The following is a 26,481-nucleotide window of genomic DNA, read 5'->3' on the forward strand; positions in this document are numbered from 1 at the left end:
TCACTTTAAACACAAATCAATTTAGTTCCTATAATTTCAGGGGAGACCAGTTTAATACGAGCATCTTCAAAAGGCCACATTAATGTTGTGATCTATTTGGTTAATAAAGGTGCAGATATTCAAGCCTATACCTATAAGAAATGTAAGTTTTTCTTTCATTATTATCTTATGATACACTTATCCTTTCTATTAGAATCTATTTTACCTAAAAATGGACTTTACTGCAAAATCAACTTTTCTGAAGTGCATATATCACAAAAAGACCATTTTCAAGTCTAGATATTTTAAAAACTACCAATTAACCAGGAAACAATATGCGGTTCACTAAATTAAGTTCAAAGGCATTTTGTGCAACTACCCCTTTCAGGTGGAGCTTTTATTTTTCATAACAAAAATAATTACTTATATTAATGGTCATCAAATCGCTTTTTAACCACTTTAAAGCAGCCAGCCACTAATCAAGCAACTCTAGAGCTGCCAAAATTAAAGCTAGGAAAACATTTTTTTTGTGACTCATAAGTAATTGTAGGTCTCCAGTTGTAAAAGAAGCCATGATATTTATGATTTATGTCAATAGAAAAAGACAGAAATTTTTTTGTAAAAATCGGTTTAGGAGCGGTTAAACAGTCATGACCTAACTCAACAAAGAAGTTCTTTATTGCTCAAGGATTCACAGACAAAAATTTAGGTCTATATATAATATAATATATGAATAGATATTCATATAAATGTTTATAATAAAAGCCTGACAAAAAATCAGTCAGGGAGCGGTGTAATGGTCATAACACCACATCTATCTATCTTAACTTTGGTAAGTTTGTATCTACTTTTGCTAAAACTAACTTTCCAACCTAATTTGATTCATCAAAACCTATATATCTGTTTATATATCTAACAATCTCTTCTTGTAATAAAAAAGAAAAAAAAACTGTAAACTAAACTTTATCTATATACATATTTAGGGTGGACAAGTCTGATATCTGCATCAAGGTGGGGCCACCTTGATGTGGTCAGATTTCTTGTGGATTGTGGAGCAAATATTCAGGCTAAGAATAATGATGGTAAGTTAGTTTATATATTTTTATTAAAGATGGTTGTAATTTGTTATATAATATATTAAGCATGAAATATTATTTTTGTTATTATAAATATAATTTAGCTAAAACTATCTTTCTATCCTAATTTGTATGTAAACTTATTAATACATTAGAGTATCTATATTTTGAAAACTTCTTCTATCTTATGCTTGCAGGTCAACCTATTTTATATATGTATACCTTAATACTAAATAATTTATGATATCATTGTCAAAACTTACATATATATATCTGTTAATATATCTAACAATATATTTTTGTAATTAAAAATAAACACTGTACATAATCTAAACCTAATCTATATATGTATATCTAGGGGACACAAGTCTGATGTGGGCATCATATGAGGGCCACCTGGATGTGGTCAGAGCTCTATTGGATAGTGGAGCAGATATCCAGGCTAAGAGTTACTATGGTAAGTTAGTTTAGATATTATTATTTTATATTTGTAATTCAATCTTTTAAACTTAAAATATCATTGTTGCTATTATCTATCTGATTTTGCTAAAACTATCTTTCTACCCTAATTTGTAGGTATACTTATCTATTGGAGTATCTATATTTTGAAATCTTCTTCTATAAATCTTTTGCTTATATATGCTTAGTTAGCCAACCTATTTTATATATGTATACCTTAATACTAAATGATTATCAAAAATCTATTTATCAATTTATTCTTATAATTAAAAATAAAAACTGGCTATCTATCTATCTATATATATATACAGTATACGTTACAAAAAATGACTAGCTTTAAAATTGTCTAGCCCACCCTCTAATGAAATTGTAACCCTATTTTTGTGTGTGTGGTCTTTATATAAAATGTATGATGGTGTTTGTGTCGGTCAATTAATTAAATCAAAGAACATTTTCTGACATTCAGCAGGCTATAAAAGTATCATTCCACCCCTAATTGTAGGTATACATATCCTTACTTGGGAGTACCTAAACTTCTCTTATGTTATATTTATATTTGTATACTTAAGTAGTAAATGATTAATGATATCATTATCAAAAATCTATACATCTATCAATATATTTTTGTCATTAAAAATAAAAACTGTATACTATACCTTATTTATATATATCTAGGGAAGACAAGTCTGATGTATGCATTAGAGAATGGGCACCAAGATGTGGCTAAAGAACTTCAGAAAAATGCTGCCAAGTATAATGATGGTAAGTCAATTTATATATTTTATGAAATTAGATCATGCTTTAAAATGATATATAGAATATATTTACTCCAGCTACAACTATCTAACTTAATTTGTAGTTATACTAATATCTTAATATGTGTACCTATAAAAAAACTACTCAAATTGTGCTTATCTTTAAATTAGATATGAACATTAGGCCAATCTATTTTATATATGCATAGAGGAATAATATGTTAAGTATTATATAATTATGAAAATTTTATATATTCGATAGAACAGCTTTTGAAAGAAAATAAAGGAAACACTTTAAACAAAATTTATTATGTAAAATCTAAAGCCTAAAAGTAGGAAAAACAAAACTAAAAATTTATGTTTAAATCAAAAATCAAAGTGAGCATAATGGAAATATTCATTTAATTTAGCCACTAATATATTACTTAAAAAAAAGATATGAACAAAATAAGTTTAACATAATGTCAGTAATCCTGTGCACTTTGATAAAAAACAAGTAACTTTTATTTCATTTCAATATCTTAAATGTTATCTTGATTTAAAATTGTACCTAAAAGTGTGTTTTCTTAAATTACTTATGTTTTATGAGTTGACTATTATTAGCTGACAATGAAAATTAAAAGATTTAGAAATTTAAGAAATTAGAGGGGGAGGGGAGAAGACCAAATTTGAGAATTTTTATTACTAAGAATCAAAATTCAAGCAAAAAGAATTAATTTTTGGTTTTTAAAAAAGTATTTTAAATAAAAATTTTAGTGCTATTAGTAGAACATTTTGTTGCCCATGCTATAATATATTGTATTCAAGTAAAAGAAGATTTTACTCAATAGGTAAGCAACTTGATTTTGCTACCATCGCTGGCTGTTGATGGCTAGTATTTTAAAAACCCACCTCTGGTTAAGGTGTCAATAAAAAGTTCTTTGCATATATACTATTGTTTTATCCTTTACATTTATAATAGTTTTTGGACTTTTCATGATCAAATTAGATTCAAACTTCAAAATACAGAAATCTAAATTTTTTTAATATTTATTAAGACTTGTTAGAAGCAGCTAAGAATGGAAGAATTAATGAAGTAAAAGAATTACTTGATATTGGAGTCAACATTGAAGCAAAAGATCAATATGGTTTGTATTCTTTTCATAATCATTCAACAACTTACAATAATTATCTGCATTAAAATATAAACAAGAAGGACAACATCCATAATGAACATTAAATCTTGTAGAGTGTCAGAACTTAATAAGCAGAACATTAACTTCTAGGTCTAAATGAAATTGTTCATAAAGTTGTTGCAACATTGCATAAATATATAGGAATTAACAATATGACTATAGAGTTGGCTTGCCTTTATTACTTTAACTTGTTGTCCTAAGAATCATCTAACTATCTATCTATCTATCTATCTATCTATCTATCTATCTATCTATCTATCTATCTATCTATCTATCTATCTATCTATCTATCTATCTATCTATCTATCTATCTATCTATCTATCTATCTATCTATCTATCTATCTATCTATCTATCTATCTATCTATCTATCTATCTATCTATCTATCTATCTATCTATCTATCTATCTATCTATCTATCTATCTATCTATCTATCTATCTATCTATCTATCTATCTATCTATCTATCTATCTATCTATCTATCTATCTATCTATCTATCTATCTATCTATCTATCTATCTATCTATCTATCTATCTATCTATCTATCTATCTATCTATCTATCTATCTATCTATCTATCTATCTATCTATATATCTATCTATCTATCTATCTATCTATCTATCTATTGTCATATAATCTTAAATAGTTACACTTAAATACTATTAGATTAATTATATAAAACTACAAAAAATCTCTGTCTATATATCTATAAATCTATTCTGAAAATTAAAAATAACCACTGTATACTAAACCTAATCTATATATATCTAGGGTGGACAAGTCTGATGTATGCATCACAGGAAGGCCACCTTGATGTTGTCAGATTTCTTTTGGATAGTGGAGCAGATATCCATGCTAAGAGTAAGTATGGTAAGTAAGTTTAGATATCTTTATGTTATATTTGTTATTAAATCTTTTAAACTTAAAATATTATTGTTGTTATTATCTATTTGCTTTAACTAAAAGTAACTTTCTATCCTAATTTGTAGGTATACCTATCTATAGATTGGAATATATATATTTTAAAACTTTCTCTATGTATCTTATGCTTATTAGGCCAACAAGATCATAAATGATTTATGATATCATTATCAAAACCTAAATATCTGTTTATATATCTATCTATCTATTCTTGTAATTGAAAATAAACACTGTATACTAAACCTAATCTATATATATCTAGGGAAGACAAGTCTGATGATTGCCTCATGGGATGGCCACCTTGATGTGGTCAGATTTCTTGTGGAAAGTGGAGCAGATATCCAGGCTAAGAGTAACTCTGGTAAGTTAGTTTAGATATCTTTATTTATATGTTATTCAATCTATTAAACTTAAAATATTATTGTTGTTATTTTCTATCTGCTTTAGGTAAAACTTTCTAACCCAATTTTTAGGTATAACTATCCTTACATAGGAGTACCTATCTTTTAAAAACTTCTTCTATGCATCTTATGCTCATTAGGTCAACCTATTTTATATAGTTATACCTTAATACTAAATGATTTATGATATCTTTATCAAAACCTATATATCTGTTTATATATCTATTAAAATATTCCTGCAATTAAAAATAAACACTGTATACTAAACCTAATCTATATATATATTTTAAAATTAAAAATAATTGTTGTTATTATCTATCTGCATTAACTGAAACTTTCTTTATATCCTAGTTTGTAGGTATAACTATCCTTAATTAGGAGTATCTATATTTTAACAACTTCTTCTCTGTATCTTTTGCTTATTAGGCCAACCTATTTTATATAATTATACCTTAATACTAAATGATTTATGATATATTTATCAGAAATCTAAAAATCTGTTTATATCTAACAATCTATTCTTGTAATTAAAAATAAACACTGAATACTAAAGCTAATCTATATATATCTAGGGTGGACAAGTCTGATAGTGGCATCATATAATGAACACCTTGGTGTGGTTAGAGCTCTTGTGGATAGTGGAGCAGATGTTCATGCTAAGAATAAGAGGGGTAAGTTGGTTTAGATATTTTTATGTTATATTTGTAATTCAATCTTTTAAACTTAAAATATTATTGTTGTTATTTTCTATCTTCTTTAACTAAAACTAACTTTCTATCCTAATTTGTAGGTATAACTATCCATACTTAGGAACACCTAGTTATACCTTAATACTAATTGATTCATGATATCATTATCAAAACCTATATTTCAGTGATATATATATATATCTATCTCTTCTTGTAATTATCAAATATCAAAAAGCTGTTTATATATCTAACAATACATTTTTGTAATTAAAAATAAACACTGTATACTAAATCTAATCTATATACATCTAGGGGATACAAGTCTGATAGCGGCATCAAGAAAAGGTTACCTTGATGTGGTCAGATTTCTAGTGGATAGAGGAGCAGATATCCATGAGGATAATGATGGTAAGTTAGTTTAGATATTTTTGTGTAATATTTGTTATTCAATCTTTTAAACTTAGAATATTATTGTTGTTATTTTCTATCTGCTTTAACTAAAACTAACTTTCTATCCTAATTTATAGGTAAAACTATCCTTACTTAGGAACACCTATCTTTTAAAAACTTCTTCTCTTATCTTATGCTTATTAAAAATCAAAAATCTGTTTATAAATCTATCTATTCATTCTTGTAATTAGGAATAAACACTGTATACTAAACCTAATCTATATATATCTAGGAAGGACAAGTCTGATATATGCATCACAGGAAGGCCACCTTGATGTTGTCAGAGCTCTTGTGGATAGAGGAGCAGATGTTCATGCTAAGGATAATAATGGTAAGTTAGTTTAGATATTTTAATGTTATTTTGAAATTCAATCTTTTAAACTTAAAATATTTTTGTTGTTATTATCTATCTTCTTCAACTACAACTAACTTTGTATCCTAATTTGTAGGCATACCTATCCTTTCTTAGGAGTACCTATCTTTTGAAAACTTCTTCTATATATCTTATGCTTGTTAGGTCAATTTATTTTATATAGTTATACCTTAATACTAAATGATTTATGATATCTTATGATATCAAAACGTATATTTCAGTGATATATATATATCAGTATATATATCTATCTATTCTTGTAATTAGGAATAAACACTGTATACTAAACCTAATCTATATATATCTAGGGGATACAAGTCTGATAGAAGCATCATGGGAGGGCCACCTTGATGTGGTCAGATATCTTGTGGATAGTGGAGCAAACATCAATGCCAAGGATAATAAAGGTAAGTTAGTTTAGATATTTTTATTAAATATGGTCATAATTTGTCATAAAATCTCTTAAGCATAAAATAACATTGTTGTTTTAACATATCCACTGTAGCAAAAACTATTTTTCTATCATGACTTGTAGGTAGGGTTGGGCCGGATACTTTTTTGGCCGAATACCGGATATCCGGCTGATTTCAAATGCCGGATATCCGGCCAACGCCGGATATCCGGCAAATATCCGGTTATCCGGCCAAATTACCGGATATCCGGCCGGATAACCGGCCAAATTACCAGATATTAAAGTAGTAAAAAAAAATTCTTCAGAAATCTTATATAAATTTACATAAAGTTCAACTTATTCAGAAAAAATGTTCTTCTAGCTTCAATAATAAGAAAATTATAGACAAATTAAGATTTTAAAAAGCAGAGATTTTTGGTGTAAAGTATAAAAAAGTATAGAGCCGGATAGTTTCAATATCCGGTATCCGGCCGGATATTGAAAATGGCCGGATATCCGGCCACACCGGATATCCGGCACAACCCTACTTGTAGGTATAACTATCTATTCATTTTAAAAACATTTTCTATATATCTTATGCTTATTTGGCCAACTTATTTTATATAAGTAGTATACCTTATTTGGCCAACTTATTTTATATAAGTAGTATACCTAAATACTATTAGATTAAATATATAATAATACAAAAATCTATATTTATGTCTACTAGGTAGCCTGTCCCAGATTAAAATTTTTTTGTTAAAATTTTGGCGCTCAATCTTAAATGGCAAAAGTTTAAATAATTAATCTTTTTCTAATGCTAGCCCAGTAATAATAGTATCTTTAGCCTTTAAAGTTCTCTTTACACATTCTCTTGGGAAATAGTCTATTGAAGTAATGTTAATTTAAGGTAAGACTGCCCTGGATTATGCTATTAAAAAAGGACGTACTCAAGTAGTAGAATATCTAAAACAAAAAGGTAAGTTATTCAACTTATTATGGTATTAATAAGTAACTGAATGCCTGTGTTTATTAGGATCAATGAAACAAATAGTTAGGTATTTACTGGTTGTTTCCATATTACTAGAAAAGATATGATTATCCATTATAGAAAAGAGGGGGGGGGGGGGAGTTCTTTTTTAATTAAATAAAAAAGTACAAAGTCTAATGAAATGAACTTTAATTATTCACTCCTTATGGTTATATCCAATATAACACCCCCTTTTAAAAAAAATAATCTAACAAATTTCAAGTTACAGAAGCTGATATCAATAATACAATATATTTTAGGAGCAAAGAGAGGGAGTGAGATCTAATGATACCTCTATGATAGCTATGATCTATGATTCCTCTATGATAACAACAACAGGTCAGCTTCAAATCTAAACAAGGATGACAATATCCATAAGTAGCAAAGTTCATAAATATAAAGGGATTATCAAATGTTAAGTTTATTAAGACAGATGGTTGTACAAAAATTAGATGGGCAGCTGGTCTAAGTAAGGTGTAGGGTTAAGTTCAATGTTAAAATTATTTATCTATCTCTCTACCTTTCTATAGGAATTACTATGCATTGTGATAACATCTATCTACACAACAACTGGCTGAACAACTTTGGGGACTTTTATTGTTATTTTATTGGTATAATTATAATCTACAGCACAGATAATTCTGTGTTTCACCATTGGGGATTTACTTCACTTTACCAGCCATTGTCTTATCCATTTAGATCCCTGAATATTCCCTCATTTATGATGCCTTTCTTATTCTAGATCTGATTGAGACTACTGCTTTACTGCTTAATGGACATCTATGATATGAACAAAGAAAATACAATTTTATTTTTAATATGATTTTTCATTATTTTGAATTTAAAAAAATCTATATTGCTATAAAATTTTGCTTAAATGAAATGATTTTGCTTGTTAAATAATAACATATTTTTTTTAATTTTGAAATGATTTTGCTTCAGTAAAAGATTTTTCTTTAATAAATGATTTTTGCTTCAATAAAATGATTTTGCTTTAACTAAATGATTTTGCTTCACTAAAATTATTTTGCTTTAATAAAATGATTTTGCTTTAATAAATGATTTTGCATATAAAATTATATTTTAATCATCATAACAAAGCTATTCTTTAGTTAACTTTTTCTATTGGTTTTTTTGAGATGTTTCCTTTGATACTTTTATTTTTTCTTTTAAATGCTATTTAATACTTCTAGCACTTACGCCCCTAGAGGCCTCTATGGGCACATAAGGGGAAGGGGGAGTGATTTTTAGTATTTTTGATTTAGTAGACAATTTTTTTTTTTGGGGGGGGGATTTGAGGTGTCCCACCCAACAAGAAAATATCTTAAAACCACAACAGAACCAATAGGTATAATTACTAAAGAGTAGAACCCAATCGGTTCAGCGCTTACAGAGATCTTAAGCTTCAGACAGACAGACATTGTTTACTTTGTAATATATATTTTCATTTCCAAATTATAGTAGGTATCTATGAGCGTTTTTTTTTGTTAGATTAGCCATAGTTTCTTAGAGTTTGTACCCAAGACTCCTGGAGTATGTTGAGACACTTTTGTACACCATGGCCAGCTTAAGCTGACAGGCTTTCTCATCAGAGCTCCTCGTTATTACCCCACCCTCGCCGATTTTGAGTATGGCAGGTGTCCCAGATTAAGTCATCATAATGGATGACACTCTCCTCAGAGGAGCCTAGGATTAAGGGATGTGTTGGTATTATACATTTGATTATTAGGCATCCAAACTACCTAACAATCTCCCTTCTCGCGCAACTGAGGGAGGTTGCGTGATTGATTTGAGACATGTTTTGATTGCAACACGGAGTGGGTTTCAACTTGAATTCTTATTACCGTAGCTCAGTGCGTTACCACAGAGCTGGAAGTGCTCCCTTATAGGAGCGTGACCGCAAGTACATAGAACTTAAAATCAGTGTTGCGGAGCCGCGAGCCGCCAAATTTTGCCGGAACCGTAATTTTCGTTAAAAAAACGGCTACGGCTCCGGACTAGATAAATAAAGATATCTTTTATAAATTTAAATTTGGTACCTCTGTTTTTTCATGTGCAAATGCCCCTTATAAGTTTTTCAAATCCATTTATATCAAAAATTGAACTTTAAAAACCTTCAAAGTCAAAAATAGACTTAGGAGAAAAAAAATATGTCGAGTTTTTCTTGATTTTAGGTCGGAGCCGGAGCCGTATCATCACAGACGGCTCCGCGGAGCCGGAGCCGCACCAAAATCAAACGGCTCCGCCACGCTGCTTAAAATCTGCACTTAAAAATATAGTAAATTTAAAAACATTTATTTAAAATTTTAAAACAAAAGCCAAAATACAGTTTTATAATAATAATAAAAATAATATTAATAAGGGATAATTTGATTTCTTAAAATTCACAGAAATATTAAAAATAATGAAGAAATTTTTCATAATTTTAACGTTTTTAACATCTGTCTAGAGCAAATTTAAATAGAACCCTAACAAAAATAATTAGCACAATCTGAGCCTATTTTATGCTTAAACTTTGTAAATTCCAACTGCCAACCCTTTGATTGCACGAACTTTGTTCGAAAATCCTAACTGTGCATTGAGTATGAGTTGAGCCTTGTAGTGTGCCAAGGCATTTCAATCAGACAAAGCAGCAGTAGGAACAACTAACTTTTAACGTCTTTGGGCTGAGATTCAAACTCACAACCTATAATGCTTCACTTGTTGCTCAAGACAGATGTATTAAAAACTGATAAAAAATATTTAGAAATTAAAGAATATACAATAATAATATACATTATACATATAGAATAAAAATTAATTATCACAGTAATTTCAAAATAAATGTTAAAAAAAGCTAAATCCAATGTTCAAATATGGTTGTTTTTTATCTTAAAGTGCTTTATATGGTAAAAATTGTATCAACTGTATTACCTAAAAAAAGTTTTCGCTTAAAATGCGACAAATTATAAATCGCAATTTAGCACATTCGAGCATAGATTTTCTTATTATTCTGTAATATAATGATCACATGGTAAAAGGGGTAGTTTCACGAAATGCATTTGAACTTAATTTAGTGAACCGCATATTTTGCTAGTTAATGGGTTAAACTATATTTATATGGCATATATTTGAAAGAATTTCAATTTATTTTCCATGTAGTTTTGAAAATATAAAGACTTAATTTGTCTTTTTGTGATATATCCAATTTAAAAAGACGATTTTCAAGTCTTAATATTTTCAAAACTACGTGGTAGAAAATTGAAATTTTGTCAATTATATGCCATATAAATGCAGTTTAACCAATTAACCAGGAAAAAATATGCGGTTCACTAAATTAATTTCAAATGCAATTCGTGAAACTACCCCTTTGTAATTTATACCTTCTTCGTCCCCTAAGGGGAGAGAGAAATTTCAAGTTTTGCCATGTGATCTGATATTGACAGTTGGGTTGGACTGGATACCAGATATCCAGCTGATTTCTAATGCCGGATATCCGGTTAATTTGCCGGATATCCGGTTAATTTGCCGGATATCCGGTAAATTTGCTGGGTATCTGGTTAATTTGCCAGATATTGGACCATTTTCAATATTCTGCCGGATACTGGATATCCGGCATTAGAAATTTTCTAGCCCACCCCTAATTTCCAAGGAGTGAGAGGATAGGTTATTTGCTTTTATGATGTAGTTTCCTTATATTAAAAAAAAAATTGGATTTGGCCTTCAGGTTCAGGTGCTGCAGGCCTCCAGGTGGTCTCTGGACAGGTTAAAAATATTTTTTTTTTGAAGAGTTAGAGTCTCTAACTCTTAAAAACATTATGTTTTTATTTTATTTCTACCTGTCCAGAGACTATCTGGAGGCCTGCAGGAACTGAACCTGGAGGCAAAATACAATATTTTTTTAATATAAGGAAACTATATTTTAAACTTTTTTGGCAAATAACCTATCCTCTCACTCCTTAGACTAAGCCTTTTCCAGAACTCCCACCCCCTTAATAGGAATAAAAATAACCTATGAACATCTTTCGAAAAACATAAGCTTAACATTTTATGGACGAATGTTTAAAATTTTTAATAAAATAAACTGTAAGAAAGCATGCACAACAAAATAAGAACACTAAAATCAAATGTAAAGAACAAAATATTATTTTTTAGGCAGTTTTAGTATAAATAGTCTAATTTTAAAAACCTAATATTTTAGATAAAATTATTTTTGAGCTTAAAAATAAAATATATTCATAACGGTGACAAAAATATTCAAGATAAAAATAAAATTAAAGGTTGATGATATTTTTTTTCAGTATGGCTACGAATCCGATTCATATCCGCTGGATTATTACCGGTTCCCAGCCATACTAAAAAATCCCGTAATGTATCGCATTATAGATAACTTTCTGCAAATAATAAAATGAAACTTATATAAATGTTCTTAGCCCGGGCCATCGACCCCTAGGGGCTACCAAAACTGGTTTTAATCTTATAATTTTTAGTTTAATATACACGGAAAGATGTCTATAATACGCGAAGCAATAAATAACTAATATTTAACTTTTAAAAATTATTTGTGATCTAAATAAAATTCTTTTTTGATTGTAAATTTTACATAAGAAATGTCTTTTCTTCTTAATAAAAGCAAATACAAGCTTCTGAAATAATTACATACAATTAAGTTTGATATAATTGTAAAATTCGACTTCTAGCGAAAGCCTTTAATTTTTTTCCTATAAATTTGTGAAAAAAGATGACTTACAATAGAAAAAAAAACCTAGAAAGAGTTAATAAAAACACAGCTTATCTTATACAATTAAAATATCAGGGAGGGAGAGGACATTGGACTGTAAATTACACCGGTACTTAAACTTATATAACAAAGACAGCTCAATCATTGCCTCAACTTTTATTAAAACTTGATATGTTGGATTCAAACTAAGACATTGGCCGATAAATTGATGTGTATCTCCAATGAGGATTTCACAATATTACCTCTTCTGTGGATTACAATCAATGGTTGAAGCGTTTGGACACTCATCTTAATAAACCAACCAATCAAAATTAAATAAAAGTCCCCAAGGTTGTTCAGCCAACGAATAAGAAAACGTTATTACAAGACTTTGGGGACTAGTGTAATAAACAGCCCAATGTCCCCCCCCCCCCTCCATGAGTTCTCTCTATGAAAGTTAAGTGATTGTAATTTTTGTCAATTAAAATTTAGTGAAAACATTTATAAAGCACAAATAGAAAATTTAAATAGCAATTAATAAAGTAAAAAATATTTATCAAATGGTAATATAGAAAGTTGTCCGCGGATAAGAAAATATTAACAGGATCTGTGTGTCTCAACAGAATGATCTCGCTATCCGCTGAACCGATATGGTTCTTCTTTACTGTGTAGCTTTACAAAGGTCCTGGGAAGGTTTATAACTATTTGAGGAGAGAGGGCACCACGACCTTCGCTAGAGAAACTAGCCTCCCCCCGCTTTTGCCTGCCCCTAGAGGACTTTAGGGACGTAGCCGCTTGTGTAATATATATATAAGGCCAGGTGGTTTGGTTATCCTGGGTTTTCTATTTTCTTTTCCGTGGACAACATCTATTAAAGTTTGCCAAACATAACAGTATTATTTGAATTTTAGGCCCTATTGACAAACAGACAGACAGACAAACAGACAAAGTGTATTAAAAAAGAATCTTTACAAATATGAAACATTTATGTATTAATATTACGTATTAAGCCACCGACATATGTATCGTAATATAAACAGCTTTCCGCCGATAAAAACATGTACAATTATAAGATCAAAACCAGTTTTTTAAGCCCCGAGATGCCAAAGGAACGGGATGAAAATCTGGTTTTAATCTTATGATTGTACATTTTTATATTCAAAGAAAACTGGATATAATACGAAAATTTTTTAGTATGGCTGAGAACCGGTTCTAATCCACCGGATTATGATCGGTTTCGAAGCGATACTAGAAACATAATTACTTGTACTGTAAATGTGAAAATTTATATTTTTTGGCATTTTTTAGTATATGCAAGTGCACTGATTTTAATCTACAGAAGGGATAATTTTGTGCATCATCATTGGTTATGTATATCAATGTATCGGCCATTGTCCTATCTCTTTAGATCCCTGTATCAATATAAACAAAATTACTCCTCAGTTCTAACTTATGTTATCATCCTTGTAACAAAATTGGCTATATTTAACAATACTAACATATACTAAATAATACCAAAACTGTTTAGAAAACTATTAAAAAATGTGATTTTTTGATTTCATCTCTGAATAAGCTGAATAATTCTTTTTCTAGAAAGTGTCCATCCACCTTATATCTGAAACAATGGATATAATATATACGTGGATATATTGACAAGGAATTTTTTTTATCAATTTAGTTTACTTATATAGACTTCATCTATTGGTCAGTTCGTTCATCCAGTAGGTAAAAGAGGAGGGGAATGGGGTAAAGGGGGTGGATAGAGGGGGGGGGGATATTATCTTAGCCAGCTGCGAGTATTTCTTTATCAGAGTACTTGAAAATCTGGTGCCACATCCAAGTAATAATATATCGATTTTTCAAACAAAACAAAGAAAAACTTATGACTCGGAATGAAAAAAAGTAATATGTATGTCCACTAAGATCTCTGATACGACTGGACGGATTGTTACACATTTTTCAGGGAAGCTTGGTATTAGTTAAGGGCAGGTTTGTGTTATTTTTGGTTATGTTGTATTGGTAGCCCTAAGCATATCTCCCCCGCACGTGATAGGCACCTCCCATTTATTTTCTAACTAGTGGGTGGAGGGGGGGGGGGGGATTAAGTGCTTAACTTGCCCCAAGAGGTTTGATTAAACCAATTTTTCGTACTTTAGATTTAAAAGAAAAATTTTAAAAAAATAATTTCTTTTTTTTTTTTGGGGGGGGGGGAGATTTTTTTTTTTTTTGGGTGGGGGGTTGTCGACCCCACTATTTTAATTTTAGTTTTAAAAAGATAACTTTTTTTATGGGGGAAGGTATTTTCATTTTTGGGGGGTTTGGGGGTGTCCAAGAAATAAGAAAATAAGAAAATAGTTATAAACCTTCCCGGGACCTATGAGAAGCTACCCTGTAAAGAAGAACCCGATCGGTTCAGCGGTTAGCGAGATCCTTCGCTACAAACAAACAGACAGACAGACAAACAAACAGACAGACATCGTTCTACTTTGTATTACAGATATCTCGCATTCGATCATAAACAGCTTTAAGCGGATATAAAATGTACAATAATAAGATTAAAACCATTTTCTAGGCCCGAGATGCCCGAGATTTTTGGCTAAAAAAATTTTTAATCTTATCATTGCATATCTCTATTTTCGTAGAAAAATGGATATAATATGATGCAAGACATAATTTTTTCGTATGGCTGAGAACTAGTTCTAATCCACAGGATATAAATCGATTTCGAAGCGATGCGTAAAAATATATTACCTGTTAAAATTATTAGTTATTGTTTGAGCCGGACACGTTAATACTAATTGAATTATGAGCGGATGTGTACACTGTTGTATCTGTTAACTCCTAGAATAATATTGGTTATTCAGGCAGGTATTGCCAATAAATCAATAAATATGACATTTTTAATGTTAACTTTTCTTGCTTATGCGGATGCCTGATTGTCTTAGGAATCACATCAGAAAAAAATCATGTTAATAGGACATTTATATCATGTGAAAAAATTGTGTCAACAATAAAAGAGTATGTTAAAAATAGACGTACAGACATACTGTTAATAAATATTGGCTTGCTACTCAAAGTTTTATAAGGTTTTTTTATTCATTGGCACAACAACTTTTGGGGACTTTTAATGAATTTTGAATGGTTGGTTCATTAACTTGATTGTCTAAATGTTTTAACCACTAATTAAAATGTACAGAAGGGTTAATTTTGTGTATCATCTCTGTGGATGTACATCAATTTATCGGCCATAGTCTTATCCCTTTAGATTCCCTGTGGTCTTACCCCATCAGTTTTATAAGGTTTTTCTTATTCATTGGCACAACAACTTTTGGGGACTTTTAATGAATTTTGAATGGTTGGTTCATTAACTTGATTGTCTAAACTAATTAAAATGTACAGAGGGGTAAATTTTGTATCATCATTGTGAATGTACACCAATTTATCGGCCATTGTCTTATCCCTTTACATTCCCTGTGGTCTTACCGTATCATGTTGGCTAAGGCAGGAGGTGTAGACAGTTGTCTCCCCACCATCACCATGTCCATCATCATCAGCCTCCAGTAAATTTGTTATACTCCGCGGCGAGTCAACATCTTCATTAACCAGTGTACTTTCATGTACCGGTGTACCTGTAACAATTTTATATTATTATTTCAACAAAAAAACGACATTTGACTCTTTATAATTGTACACGGCAATTACGTACGACTATCACGTTTTGCATTTACATACAGTCAGCTAAATTCATGTCATATTAAATATAAATATTAAATAGTTTACTTTGTAATCTTTATGCTTTTAAGGATTGTTTGTTTTAATTATGACAAACTTGCAATAATTTCAGAAATCTTAGAGCATTCTTTTAGAACAAACTTAATGTTTAATTATGCGCTAAATTAACAAATTAAAATTTATCATAATAATGATAATCATTGTCTCTTTATTGTCTATTCAAAAATAAGTAAATTACTTTATAGCTTCTATCATACTATTGTCTGTGTACGTGCGGTGTATGTGTGTACTAGTACTACTGGACTATCAAAATTCAGATGTTAATTGACTGTATGTAAAGTAAATGTAAGCAAAGATCAGCTGATTGAAAACATGGTACGCTTACGTAATTGCCGCATACAATTATAACGAGTCAAATGTCGTCTTTGTGTTGAAAAAATATTAGAATTATTATCTATCAAAATTAACATAATTTTGGTACAATACCTTCTATCATACTATTGTCTGTACTTTGTGTGCGGTGTATGTGTGTACTAGTACTACTGGACTGTCAAAAGTCAGATGTCAATTGACTGTATGTAAAGTAAATAAAAACAAGAATGACAACATCCATAAAAGCGGAGCACTGAAATGGTAGGAAAAAAGGTCATTAACAAAATTATAGTGTCAGAACTGAATAATCAGATTCAGGATATAAATGTATGAGAGTCGAAGCAAAATTGTAAGTAAATTTGTTGAAAAATTGCTTTATACAGGATAATGTTAATGTACATACTTACATATTTAGGACTTGAATATAGAGTTGCTTCACTTGTAACATTATACTTTGTTGTCCCAGGAATCAATATACCAAAAATCAGACCAATCGGGTGATTACATCACATAAAAATTTGTTGTTAAAAAAGTTTTAAAAATCAACATGTTTAAAATGGACATATGGAAATTTTGGTAATGATTATAGAATTGCTACGATTTCTAAATTGTACCTAACTACTAAAGGAATCACCATGAAAAATTTGAAATAGATAGGACAATTCTAACATGCCTGAATTAACGAATAAAGCTATCTGTTACAAACCGACGAAAACGGACCTAATTATAGAAAAGCTTCGCTTTTACCAAAGATCAGCTGATAAAAAACATGGTACGCTTACGTAATTGCCGCGTACAATTATAACGAGTCAAATATCGTCTTTGTGTTGAAAAAATATTAGAATTATTATTTATCAAAACAAACATAATTTTGTTACAATACCTTCTATTATACTATTGTCTGTACTTTGTGTGCGTTGTATGTGTGTACTAGTACCACTATTATTACTGGACTGACCATCCACCAGGACCAGCGAGATGTTAGACTGATCCTGGATGCACTCCTCCTCATGCTGGGCGGAGCTACTGTCTGTTATTGTCAAGTCTAGGTGCTGCAAGACACGTGGAGAGGTTTCAGTTACACAGCAGGACAGTGGCAAGCTTTCATCAATCTAAAATTAATATAAAAAAACAATTTATAAGAACAGTTTAGAATATTTTATGTTATTCAAATCTTAACCAAATCATTCTACCAGGGAAAATTAAATATCAACCTTAAATGTTCCAGGTAAAAAATTAAAACCTGGATTTTCAGGTAAAAATCAATATTTAAAGGACTGGCTAATGAATACTTGTTTTATACTAGAAACACTAAAATGTAACCTGCTAATGCTATGCCTGACAATGACATCAATAGTAAGAGAAGGAGGAATGATTTGGCCTTTAAACAGGTGTAACTCATTAGCATGCACAGTATGGACTTCCAGAGAGAGGGTTTGTTGTCCAAAGGTTAATGAATGCTTTGCATTGAAATCATAAGATACATAGTATGTGAGTTTATAGGTCTAAAACCTGAAACTACACCAAGCCCCCCAAGAGGTCATCATCCTCATACCTATAACTAGAACAGCCACCTGGATTACAAGGAATGATACCTAATGACTGTTCCAGGTAAAAATTACCCAAATGACTGCTGCTCCAGAATATATATTTGGATAATTTACTGTTCCACCTCCAGGTAACAAATATGGCTGTTCCAGGTAAAAGTTTCTACCTGGATGACTGGCTGTTCCAGAATCTGTGGCAGGCTGCATACAGGACTGTCTGCAGTAAGTGGAGAAACTGATCTGGCCCTACAAATTATAAAGTCTGTCATTCTATCTGTGGAACCAAGCTAACAATTAATGTAAGCAATACTAATCTACAATTTAAACTAATTATGAATGTTAATTCTTGATAAGTTGAGAACTTTTTAAATTTTGACACTATGAAAAGTCAATAATTTTCAGTGTTAACAAATTATAACGTATTCATTATTTAGTTTTTCATCCATCAAAAAAGACTAGGTAACTTATTTAATAACATAAATTAATCTATACATCTAACTAGCTATCTGTCTTTCTATCTAACTGTCAATCTACCTATCTATTTAAATTCAATCTTTCTAACTACTTTAGTACTTATCTATAATGTCTATCTATCTATCTATATTTTCTTAATACCTACCTAGGAGTTATTGGAGAAACTACTAGGGCAAGTTCCTCAGCAGTTTCCTCCCTCAAAGTTTCTTGATCTAAGTCTCCTTTCTACAACAAATATTATGGGATACTTACATACAGGCATTACTAGTACCCAAAGTTTTACAATAACATTTTCTTTTTCATTAGCCTAACAACTTTAGGGACTTTTTGAATTTTGATTGGTTTATTCATTAGGTTGAGTGTCCAAATGTTTCATCTACAGTAGGGGTAATTTAATAAAAATTCATTGGGGTTTAGATAAATTTATCAGCCATTGTCTTATCCCTTTATATCCCTGAGCTGCTTTAAATTCAAATTCAACTAGATAGGTAATTCTTATTATTTTTATAATCAATTAATATATTAATATTATACCTTGATAACTAATCTGGCTCTCTCACTAGGAATATTATCTTGTGGAGCAGCCGCCGCTGTCACTGTGACAGCACTGCTGCCAACAGCTGCTGCTAACGGGACAGAGCTGCCAGAGGGTGGCAGCAGGCAGCTGGAGGAGGTATCCAGGTAGCTGGAGGGTCCAGGTATAGAGGTATCCAGGTAGCTAATATGCGAGTCAAACCTGACCCTGTCACTGGCTATCTCGCCCTGGCTCCCCCCACCCCCACTACCCAAATCATCGTTACCTGAATATTAGAGAGTTTTGGTGTGTCCATTAGGTATGTATGTATATATGTGTTCTTAATAGGGACAATATTCAACCATATAACTGTATTTAATTTAGTTCCATGTTCTGTTATAAAGGATTTATTATTACTTCGATCTTACACAAGATTATAATAAAATGAAACATTTAGCTGGCTAAAAAAAGATCCCCTGATCCACCACCCTCTCCTTCTACCGGATAAATGATATCCATATTAGCAACCTAAAATGACGACAATATCCCTCTGTTAGAATATCTATATCCATTTCTGTTACAAAATGTATAGGTAATTGGAATCATAACTTACAAATTACTATTTAACCTCATGTCATACTGGGTAGGTATGGTATGTGACCTTCTATAATCTGCCCCTATGAATATTAGAAACAAACAGCATACTGTAGGGAGAATTCAAATCATCATATCCTTGGGATAGACTTGTAGCTAGCCACTGTAAGGAACACAATAATCACTAAAGTCAGAAATGAACAATAATGATTTCTACGATAATAATATTACCACTTTGTTTTATGGAGTCTCTTTAAATTCAAAAAATAAAAACTACACTTTTTCCCGCCAAATAAAACCTACCTGAAGTCTCACTCTGTTGTTTCTCGAGTATCCGTCTGCCACGTGACCTGCGCAATGCCGCGCTCACATCCTCTCCGTGCACTGGAGAAAGTGAGCGCATACCTGGCACACTGCGCACCGATATCTCGTCCCCGCTTGGGTACAGGCACATGTCTAAACAGAGAACAAATGTATTCATGTATAACCTGTATCTATGTATCTATATATCTATCTATTTATGTATCTACCTATACTATCTATGTATTACAGTGTCCCGTCCGAGAAATTTTTTTTTCACAGGAAAACCGGTAATTTGGCTGGATATCCGGTATCGAGCAAAAAAAAGTATCCAGCCCAACCCTATTATACAGGTACCTATGCATTTATGTATCACCTGTATCAGGCCTGTATGACACTCCCTCTATATCATGACCAGCACTAATACTACACCCTGGTGTACCTATGTATCTATATATGTATCTATGTATCACCTGTATCAGGCCTGTATGAAACTCCCTCTATATCATGACCATTACTACTACTAGACCCTGGTGTATCTATATATGTATCTATGTATCACCTGTATCAGGCCTGTATGAAACTCCCTCTATATCATGACCAGTACTACTACTAGACCCTGGTGTATCTATATATGTATCTATGTATCACCTGTATCAGGCCTGTATGAAACTCCCTCTATATCATGACCAGCACTAATACTACACCCTGGTGTATCTATGTATCTATATATGTATCTATGTATCTCTGCTGTATGAAACTCCCTCTATATCATGACCAGCACTAATACTACACCCTGGTGTATCTATCTATGTATCTATGTATCACCTGTATCAGGCCTGTATGAAACTCCCTCTATATCATGACCAGCACTTATACTACTCCCTGGCGTGGCTTGACCTAAACAATACAAATTTGAAAACATTACATAAAATAGTATTGACTAAATTTATTTTAAACTACATTTAAAATCATCCTAAAAGCATTCATGAAGTTCAGCTTTCTATCAACAGTTCATAGGTAGCTCAATTGAAATATCAAATTATTAATTTTGACTGAAATTTGAATCTATTTGTTTCAGTTTAAATCTATTTTGGTAAACATCAAATGATTTGATTAAAAATGTCACTTTCTCTAGATGCCAATTTGCAAATTTTTGCAGGTGTAGATACTAGATAATACTGGATAGTACTGACCTGTTTTATAACTGTTAACACTAGTATTCTCCATCCTATACTGGATAATACTGCCAGCCAATGCCCTGGTCACAATGGGATAAGCAAATTACATACTACATACAGGTTTTAAGCTATTCTTAAAAGTTTGGTCAACAGAGGATAATAACTTCATAAGGGATAATACAATGGACTATGATATAATGTATTTCCCTAATGATAACAAACAAATTTACCCCTTCTGTAGAATAAATTTATAAACTAAAAATGTAATTAACTAATCAAGATTTCAAAAAAGTACCCCACATTTTTGAGCCAACAAGTAAGGAGACCGTGTTTATAAAAGTTTGGGTACCTTTGTAATTCAGAGTCCATTGTCCCCTCCATCCCTAGTTCAACCCCACAAGAGAAAATCCAAGGAATAAACAAATAAGTATCTCACTGTCCCCTCTTCCAACAAGAAAGAAAATACTTTCAGGGATCTAAAGGGATAAGACAATGGCCGATAAATTTAATTGATGTAAACCCCAATAATTATACACAATATTACCCCTTCTATAGATCAAAATTAGTGGTTCTCAACTAAATAAACCAACCAATCAAAATTCAATCAAGTCCCCAATGTTGTTCAGCCAATGAATAAGAAAACGTAAGTATCAAACTTTGGGGACTCATGTCCCCTCTTTATCTGAGGACTTTTACACAACTTTATATCAAGGAAAATAAACTGTCTACGCCGTTTACATGATCTTATAGAACAAAACCATTTGCTTAACCCCTTGCCTGGTGCTAGCTCCGCCGTCATTGTCGGCCAGACTGACGGTGGCCGACTTTTCTGACAGGCTGACCGTCTCGCTCAAGCGCTCACTTGAGAAGGAGAATTTTTTCCGCGGGTGGACATCAGCTCCAACCTCCAATCTAATTGTAACAAGGAGTTTCATATCAATAAGTATCACTAAAATAACAAGATATTTGTGATGAAAACAAGGATGACAACATCCATAAAAGCAAAGCTCTGAAACGGTAGGACAAACAAACAATAACTCTTGTAGAGTGCTGAATAATTAGAATCGAATGTAGAAAATTCGAAACAAAATTGTAAGTAAATTAGTTGAAAAACTGCTTAAATACCTACATGATAATGTTTAAGGACATACTTACATTTTTAGGAATTAATTATAAAGATGCTTTACTTATAACATTGTACTTTGTTGTCCAAGGAATCAGTATTCCAAAAATAGATACTTATGTTGTCCCAGGTATGAGCTAGCTACAGAACTAGTAAGACTATATCCAGCTATTATTAGTTATATATACAGATAGATAGATACCTATGTTGTCCCAGGTATGAGCTAGCTACAGAACCAGTAAGACTATATCCAGCTATAGCTGTGTTACTAGCACTCTCTCTATCACATTCAGCCAATCTAAAATAAATCAAAATTAATTTTGGCTTTCATATTATCCTTATACTAAAGTAACAGGATGTCTATGTGTCTGTGTGTTTGTACCGAAGGATCTCGCTAACCGCTGAACCGACCGGGTTCTCCTTAACAGGGTAGCTTCTCATAAGTCCCGGGAAGGTTAATAACTATTTTTTTGGGGGGTGGGACACCCCCGACCCCCCCAAAAAATGAAAAATCCCCCCCCTCAAAAATTTTAAAAAAATTTTTTTTAACTATAATTAAAAATGAAAGGGGAGGCATCCCCCCCCCCCAACAAAACAAAATTTTCGCCCCCCCAAAAAATTTTTCTTTTAAAATTTAAAATAAGAAGTTAGGTTATTAAATTTGACTCTCTTCTCCTCAAGTGCCCCCTAGAGGCTTCTAGGGGCGTAGCCGCTAGTAATTTCTATATTTTGTTTATGGTCAAAGAACTATTTTTTTTAACTCTTTTGAAACCTATAACAATTTTATAACCTATAAGATTTAAATCGCAGATTTTAAGGGATAATACAATGGACATTTCAAATTACCCCTACTGTTGATAGTTAAGAATTATTGGTTGCAAAGTTTTGACACTAATAGTTGGAAACCAACCATTAAATATTCATTACAAGTGCATACGTTTATTTAATAGGGATAATATCACGCCGACAGCCTTACTTATCACACACACCTTACCTATCAAGATGGCTGTCCACACACACACCATACCAACCTATCAAGATGGCTGCCCCCCCCCCCCTAACACATACACACCTTACCTATCAAGATGGCTGCCCACACACACACACACACCTTACCTATCAAGATGGCTGTCCACACACACACCATACCAACCTATCAAGATGGCTGCCCCCCCCCCCCTAACACATACACACCTTACCTATCAAGATGGCTGCCCCCCCCCCCCCACACACACACACACACCTTACCTATCAAGATGGCTGCCCCCCCCCACACACACACACACACACCCCTTACCTATCAAGATGGCTGCCCCCCCCCACACACACACACTCACAAACCTTACCTATCAAGATGGCTGCCCACACACACACACACACACACACACTCACAAACCTTACCTATCAAGATAGCTGCCCACACACACACACACACACAAACCTTACCTATCAAGATGGCTGCCCAAACACAAACACACACCTTACCTATCAAGATGGCTGCCACTGCCCACACTAACACACACCTCACATATCAAGATGGCTGCCAATGCCCACACACACACCTTACCTATCAAGATGGCTGCCAATGCCCACACTCACACACACACCTAACCTATCAAGATGGCTGCCCACACACACACACACACACACACACACACACCTTACCTATCAAGATGGCTGCCACTGCCCATGCTGAGTGAAGCTGGACCAAGGCTGAGCTCCCCGATGCTGGGGTTGGCCACCACCTGTCTGTTCACGTCTGTCTGCTGCCCCCCGGGAGTTTTCCTGTTGTAGCCACCCCCGCAGTTCTCCTCGTCAACGTCTATACGAACACCCTAAATACACAAAATTAATTGTCATATGCAGGGATCTAAAGGGATAAGACAATGGTCGATAAATTGATGTACATTCCCAATGATTATACACCAAAATTACCGCTTCTGTATATTACTATAAGTGGTTGTAACGTTTAAATATTCAATTTAACAAACAAACCAACAAAGATTCAGTAAAAGTTCCCAAAGTTGTTATGCCAACGAATAAGAAAACATTATTATAAAAATTTGGGACTAGTGTAATAGACAGTCCATTGTTCCCTCTTTTTCTGATTATTTGTCAAATGACTGAAATTAAAGTAACAACCCCCCCCCCCTTTGCAGTTTTCCTAATCAATGTCTATTATTTTGAACAAGTTTAGGAACTTCCAACTATCTATCTATCTATACCTGTGTTGTAGTAGAGAGACCACACCCCCCCAGATCTACACAGAGAGAAGGGTACCACTCCATATACGTATGCTAGCAGATAAGGTACTCCCACCTATCTATCTATCTATACCTGTGTTGTAGTAGAGAGACCACACCCACCAGATCTACACAGAGAGAAGGGTACCACTCCATATACATAAGCTAGCAGACAAGGTACGCCCACACACACAACTAGGCCAGCAAGAATTGGGGACACGAACACCTGTAACAAACAAATAGAATTAGAATAGGTGATATTCTCTATAAAAGACTTCTCAATAACCATTTATCTCTTTTAACAAAATTTCAAAATTAACTATTAAAGGAAATACCTTATACTCTACCCCAGCTGTTATAACTGTATATGGATTCTTGAAATCTGTCAATCATCTATCTTAATCTTTATCTACCTAGCTAGGTATCTATTTATCTTACTACCTAGCTATCTAACAACCTTGCTATCTATATCTATCTAACTATGAAAGCCAAACTTCTGCTGCTGTAACTCTTAGTTCAGAATCAGATTACAATTACTGTATCTATTTCTATCTATCTACCCAGCTATCTATCTATCTGTCTCAGGACCTACCGAAGACACAACCCCAGCTGCTATGGCAGTCACTCTTCTAGGTTTAGATGAGAACGTGTGTCTTGACTTAATTCTTCTGCCCACCCACACAGGAATACCTGAAATAAAAGGATAAGTATTTCCTGAATGCTTTCAAAACCAATTAATATCCGGTGGATTAGAACCGGTTCTGTCAGCCAAAATGAAAATTTATGTATAGCATCGTATTATATCTATATCCAGTTTTCTACCAATATAAAAATGTTCAATCATAAGATTCATCTCGGGGCTAAATAAACTGGTTTTAATCTTATAATTGTACAATTTTTATATCCGCGAGAAGCTGTTTATAATACGATGCGATAAATAACTATTATTATATCCTTAAATAAAAGTACAATGTGTCTGTGTGTCTGTTTATACTTAAGGATCTCGCTCAACGCTGGACCTAATTTAGTTCTGCTTTCCAGCGAAACTTCTCATAGGTCCTTGAAAGGTTTATAACTATTTTGGGGGAGGGTATGACCCCCTATCAAAAGTTAATCGCCCCTAGAAAAATATAAACCCTGAATATTTTTTTAATGTTTCTTTTTAAAATTAAAATTGAGAGAGGGAGGGGTTGGTCGAATCACCATCCCCCCCCCCCCCCCCACCTAACACACCTAAAGTAATCTAAATGTTATAAATGTTTAAGTGCTACCTAACAACACAATTCTAGAGCAAAAATCCCCCCCCCCACACTTTTTCCTAAAGTTTAAGAATACCTATAGAATCATGCATAAAATTAAAAAGCGGCAAAGCAAAATTATAAAATACAATATTACCTATAACCATGGCAGGTATGGAGATGCCAGCAATGAGGGCTATCCCCACGGGAGCTCCCACAATGGTGCCCAGCTGCCACAACAGCTTTTTCTTGCGGCTCCACGGCTTCTTGCCCCAGAAGGTGCAGCCAGAGGGGGACAGGTAGTGCAGGTCAGATATTTCCTGAGGAAAAAAATATTGTTTCTATTACTAGTATTCGAAGAAAAAGAGAGGGGACAATAGGCTGTTTATTACACTAGTCCACAAAATTTTATAACTAATTTTCTTTGGGGACTTTTACTGAATTTGATTGGTTGGTTTACAAATTTGCGTGTTCAAACGTTTCAATCACTAATTTTATTATAAAGAAAGGGTTATTTTGTGTATCATCATTTGGGATGTATATCAATTTATTGATGATTGTCTTATCCCTTTAGCAGAGATGGAAAAAAAACAGGCTTTATAAAAAAAGAACAAACCAGTTTGTTTTTTTTTGGTTTAAACTAGGTTTTTTTTTTGTTTTTTTTTCGATAAAAACCAGGTTTTTTTGTTGTTTTTTTAATAATATCCAAATTATAGGCCTGCCCCCCCCCCCCCTCTTTTTTCACTCCCGAAACGGGGGGTGCC

General features: G+C 32.4%; 2 protein-coding genes across 5 annotated transcripts in view; one reads left to right on the plus strand and one right to left on the minus strand.

Annotated features, from left to right (window-relative positions):
* The window catches only part of LOC145331347 (uncharacterized), a 51,441-nt gene extending 42,913 nt beyond the window's left edge, over positions 1-8,528 (plus strand). Inside the window, exons 16-29 of the mRNA XM_080175964.1 lie at positions 41-142; positions 963-1,061; positions 1,414-1,512; positions 2,190-2,276; positions 3,307-3,396; positions 4,217-4,315; positions 4,629-4,727; positions 5,340-5,438; positions 5,769-5,864; positions 6,139-6,237; positions 6,588-6,686; positions 7,581-7,649; positions 7,961-8,039; positions 8,443-8,528. Coding sequence (XP_080032090.1) covers positions 41-142; positions 963-1,061; positions 1,414-1,512; positions 2,190-2,276; positions 3,307-3,396; positions 4,217-4,315; positions 4,629-4,727; positions 5,340-5,438; positions 5,769-5,864; positions 6,139-6,237; positions 6,588-6,686; positions 7,581-7,649; positions 7,961-7,986 — 1,163 coding nt within the window. The 3' untranslated portion in view covers positions 7,987-8,039; positions 8,443-8,528. The remainder of the gene's footprint in view (positions 1-40; positions 143-962; positions 1,062-1,413; positions 1,513-2,189; positions 2,277-3,306; positions 3,397-4,216; positions 4,316-4,628; positions 4,728-5,339; positions 5,439-5,768; positions 5,865-6,138; positions 6,238-6,587; positions 6,687-7,580; positions 7,650-7,960; positions 8,040-8,442) is intronic.
* Positions 8,529-9,979: 1,451 nt separating this feature from the next.
* The window catches only part of LOC145332822 (uncharacterized), a 45,024-nt gene continuing 28,522 nt past the window's right edge, over positions 9,980-26,481 (minus strand). Inside the window, exons 15-31 of one of the 4 annotated variants that reach the window (XR_013884323.1) lie at positions 25,875-26,037; positions 25,072-25,169; positions 24,574-24,705; positions 23,902-24,071; positions 22,439-22,534; positions 21,891-22,025; positions 21,129-21,193; positions 20,761-20,832; positions 19,936-20,088; positions 19,059-19,324; positions 18,670-18,749; positions 18,218-18,296; positions 17,387-17,615; positions 15,883-16,028; positions 15,151-15,240; positions 13,921-14,014; positions 9,980-13,668 (exon numbers count right to left, since the gene is read on the minus strand). Coding sequence is in view for 1 of the 4 variants with exons in the window: in XM_080177891.1 (XP_080034017.1) it covers positions 15,163-15,240; positions 15,883-16,028; positions 17,387-17,615; positions 18,218-18,296; positions 18,670-18,749; positions 19,059-19,324; positions 19,936-20,088; positions 20,761-20,832; positions 21,129-21,193; positions 21,891-22,025; positions 22,439-22,534; positions 23,902-24,071; positions 24,574-24,705; positions 25,072-25,169; positions 25,875-26,037 (1,962 nt within the window). In the remaining 3 variants the exon portion in view is untranslated. Of the gene's footprint in view, positions 14,015-15,150; positions 15,241-15,882; positions 16,029-17,386; positions 17,616-18,217; positions 18,297-18,669; positions 18,750-19,058; positions 19,325-19,935; positions 20,089-20,760; positions 20,833-21,128; positions 21,194-21,890; positions 22,026-22,438; positions 22,535-23,901; positions 24,072-24,573; positions 24,706-25,071; positions 25,170-25,874; positions 26,038-26,481 lie in introns of all 4 variants that reach the window. The other 3 variants (XR_013884322.1, XR_013884321.1, XM_080177891.1) reach the window with 3 other exon arrangements.

The sequence above is a fragment of the Acartia tonsa genome, chromosome 11 (assembly GCF_053477335.1).
Source record: "Acartia tonsa isolate MP-2025a chromosome 11, ASM5347733v1, whole genome shotgun sequence".
NCBI lineage: Eukaryota > Metazoa > Arthropoda > Copepoda > Calanoida > Acartiidae > Acartia > Acartia tonsa.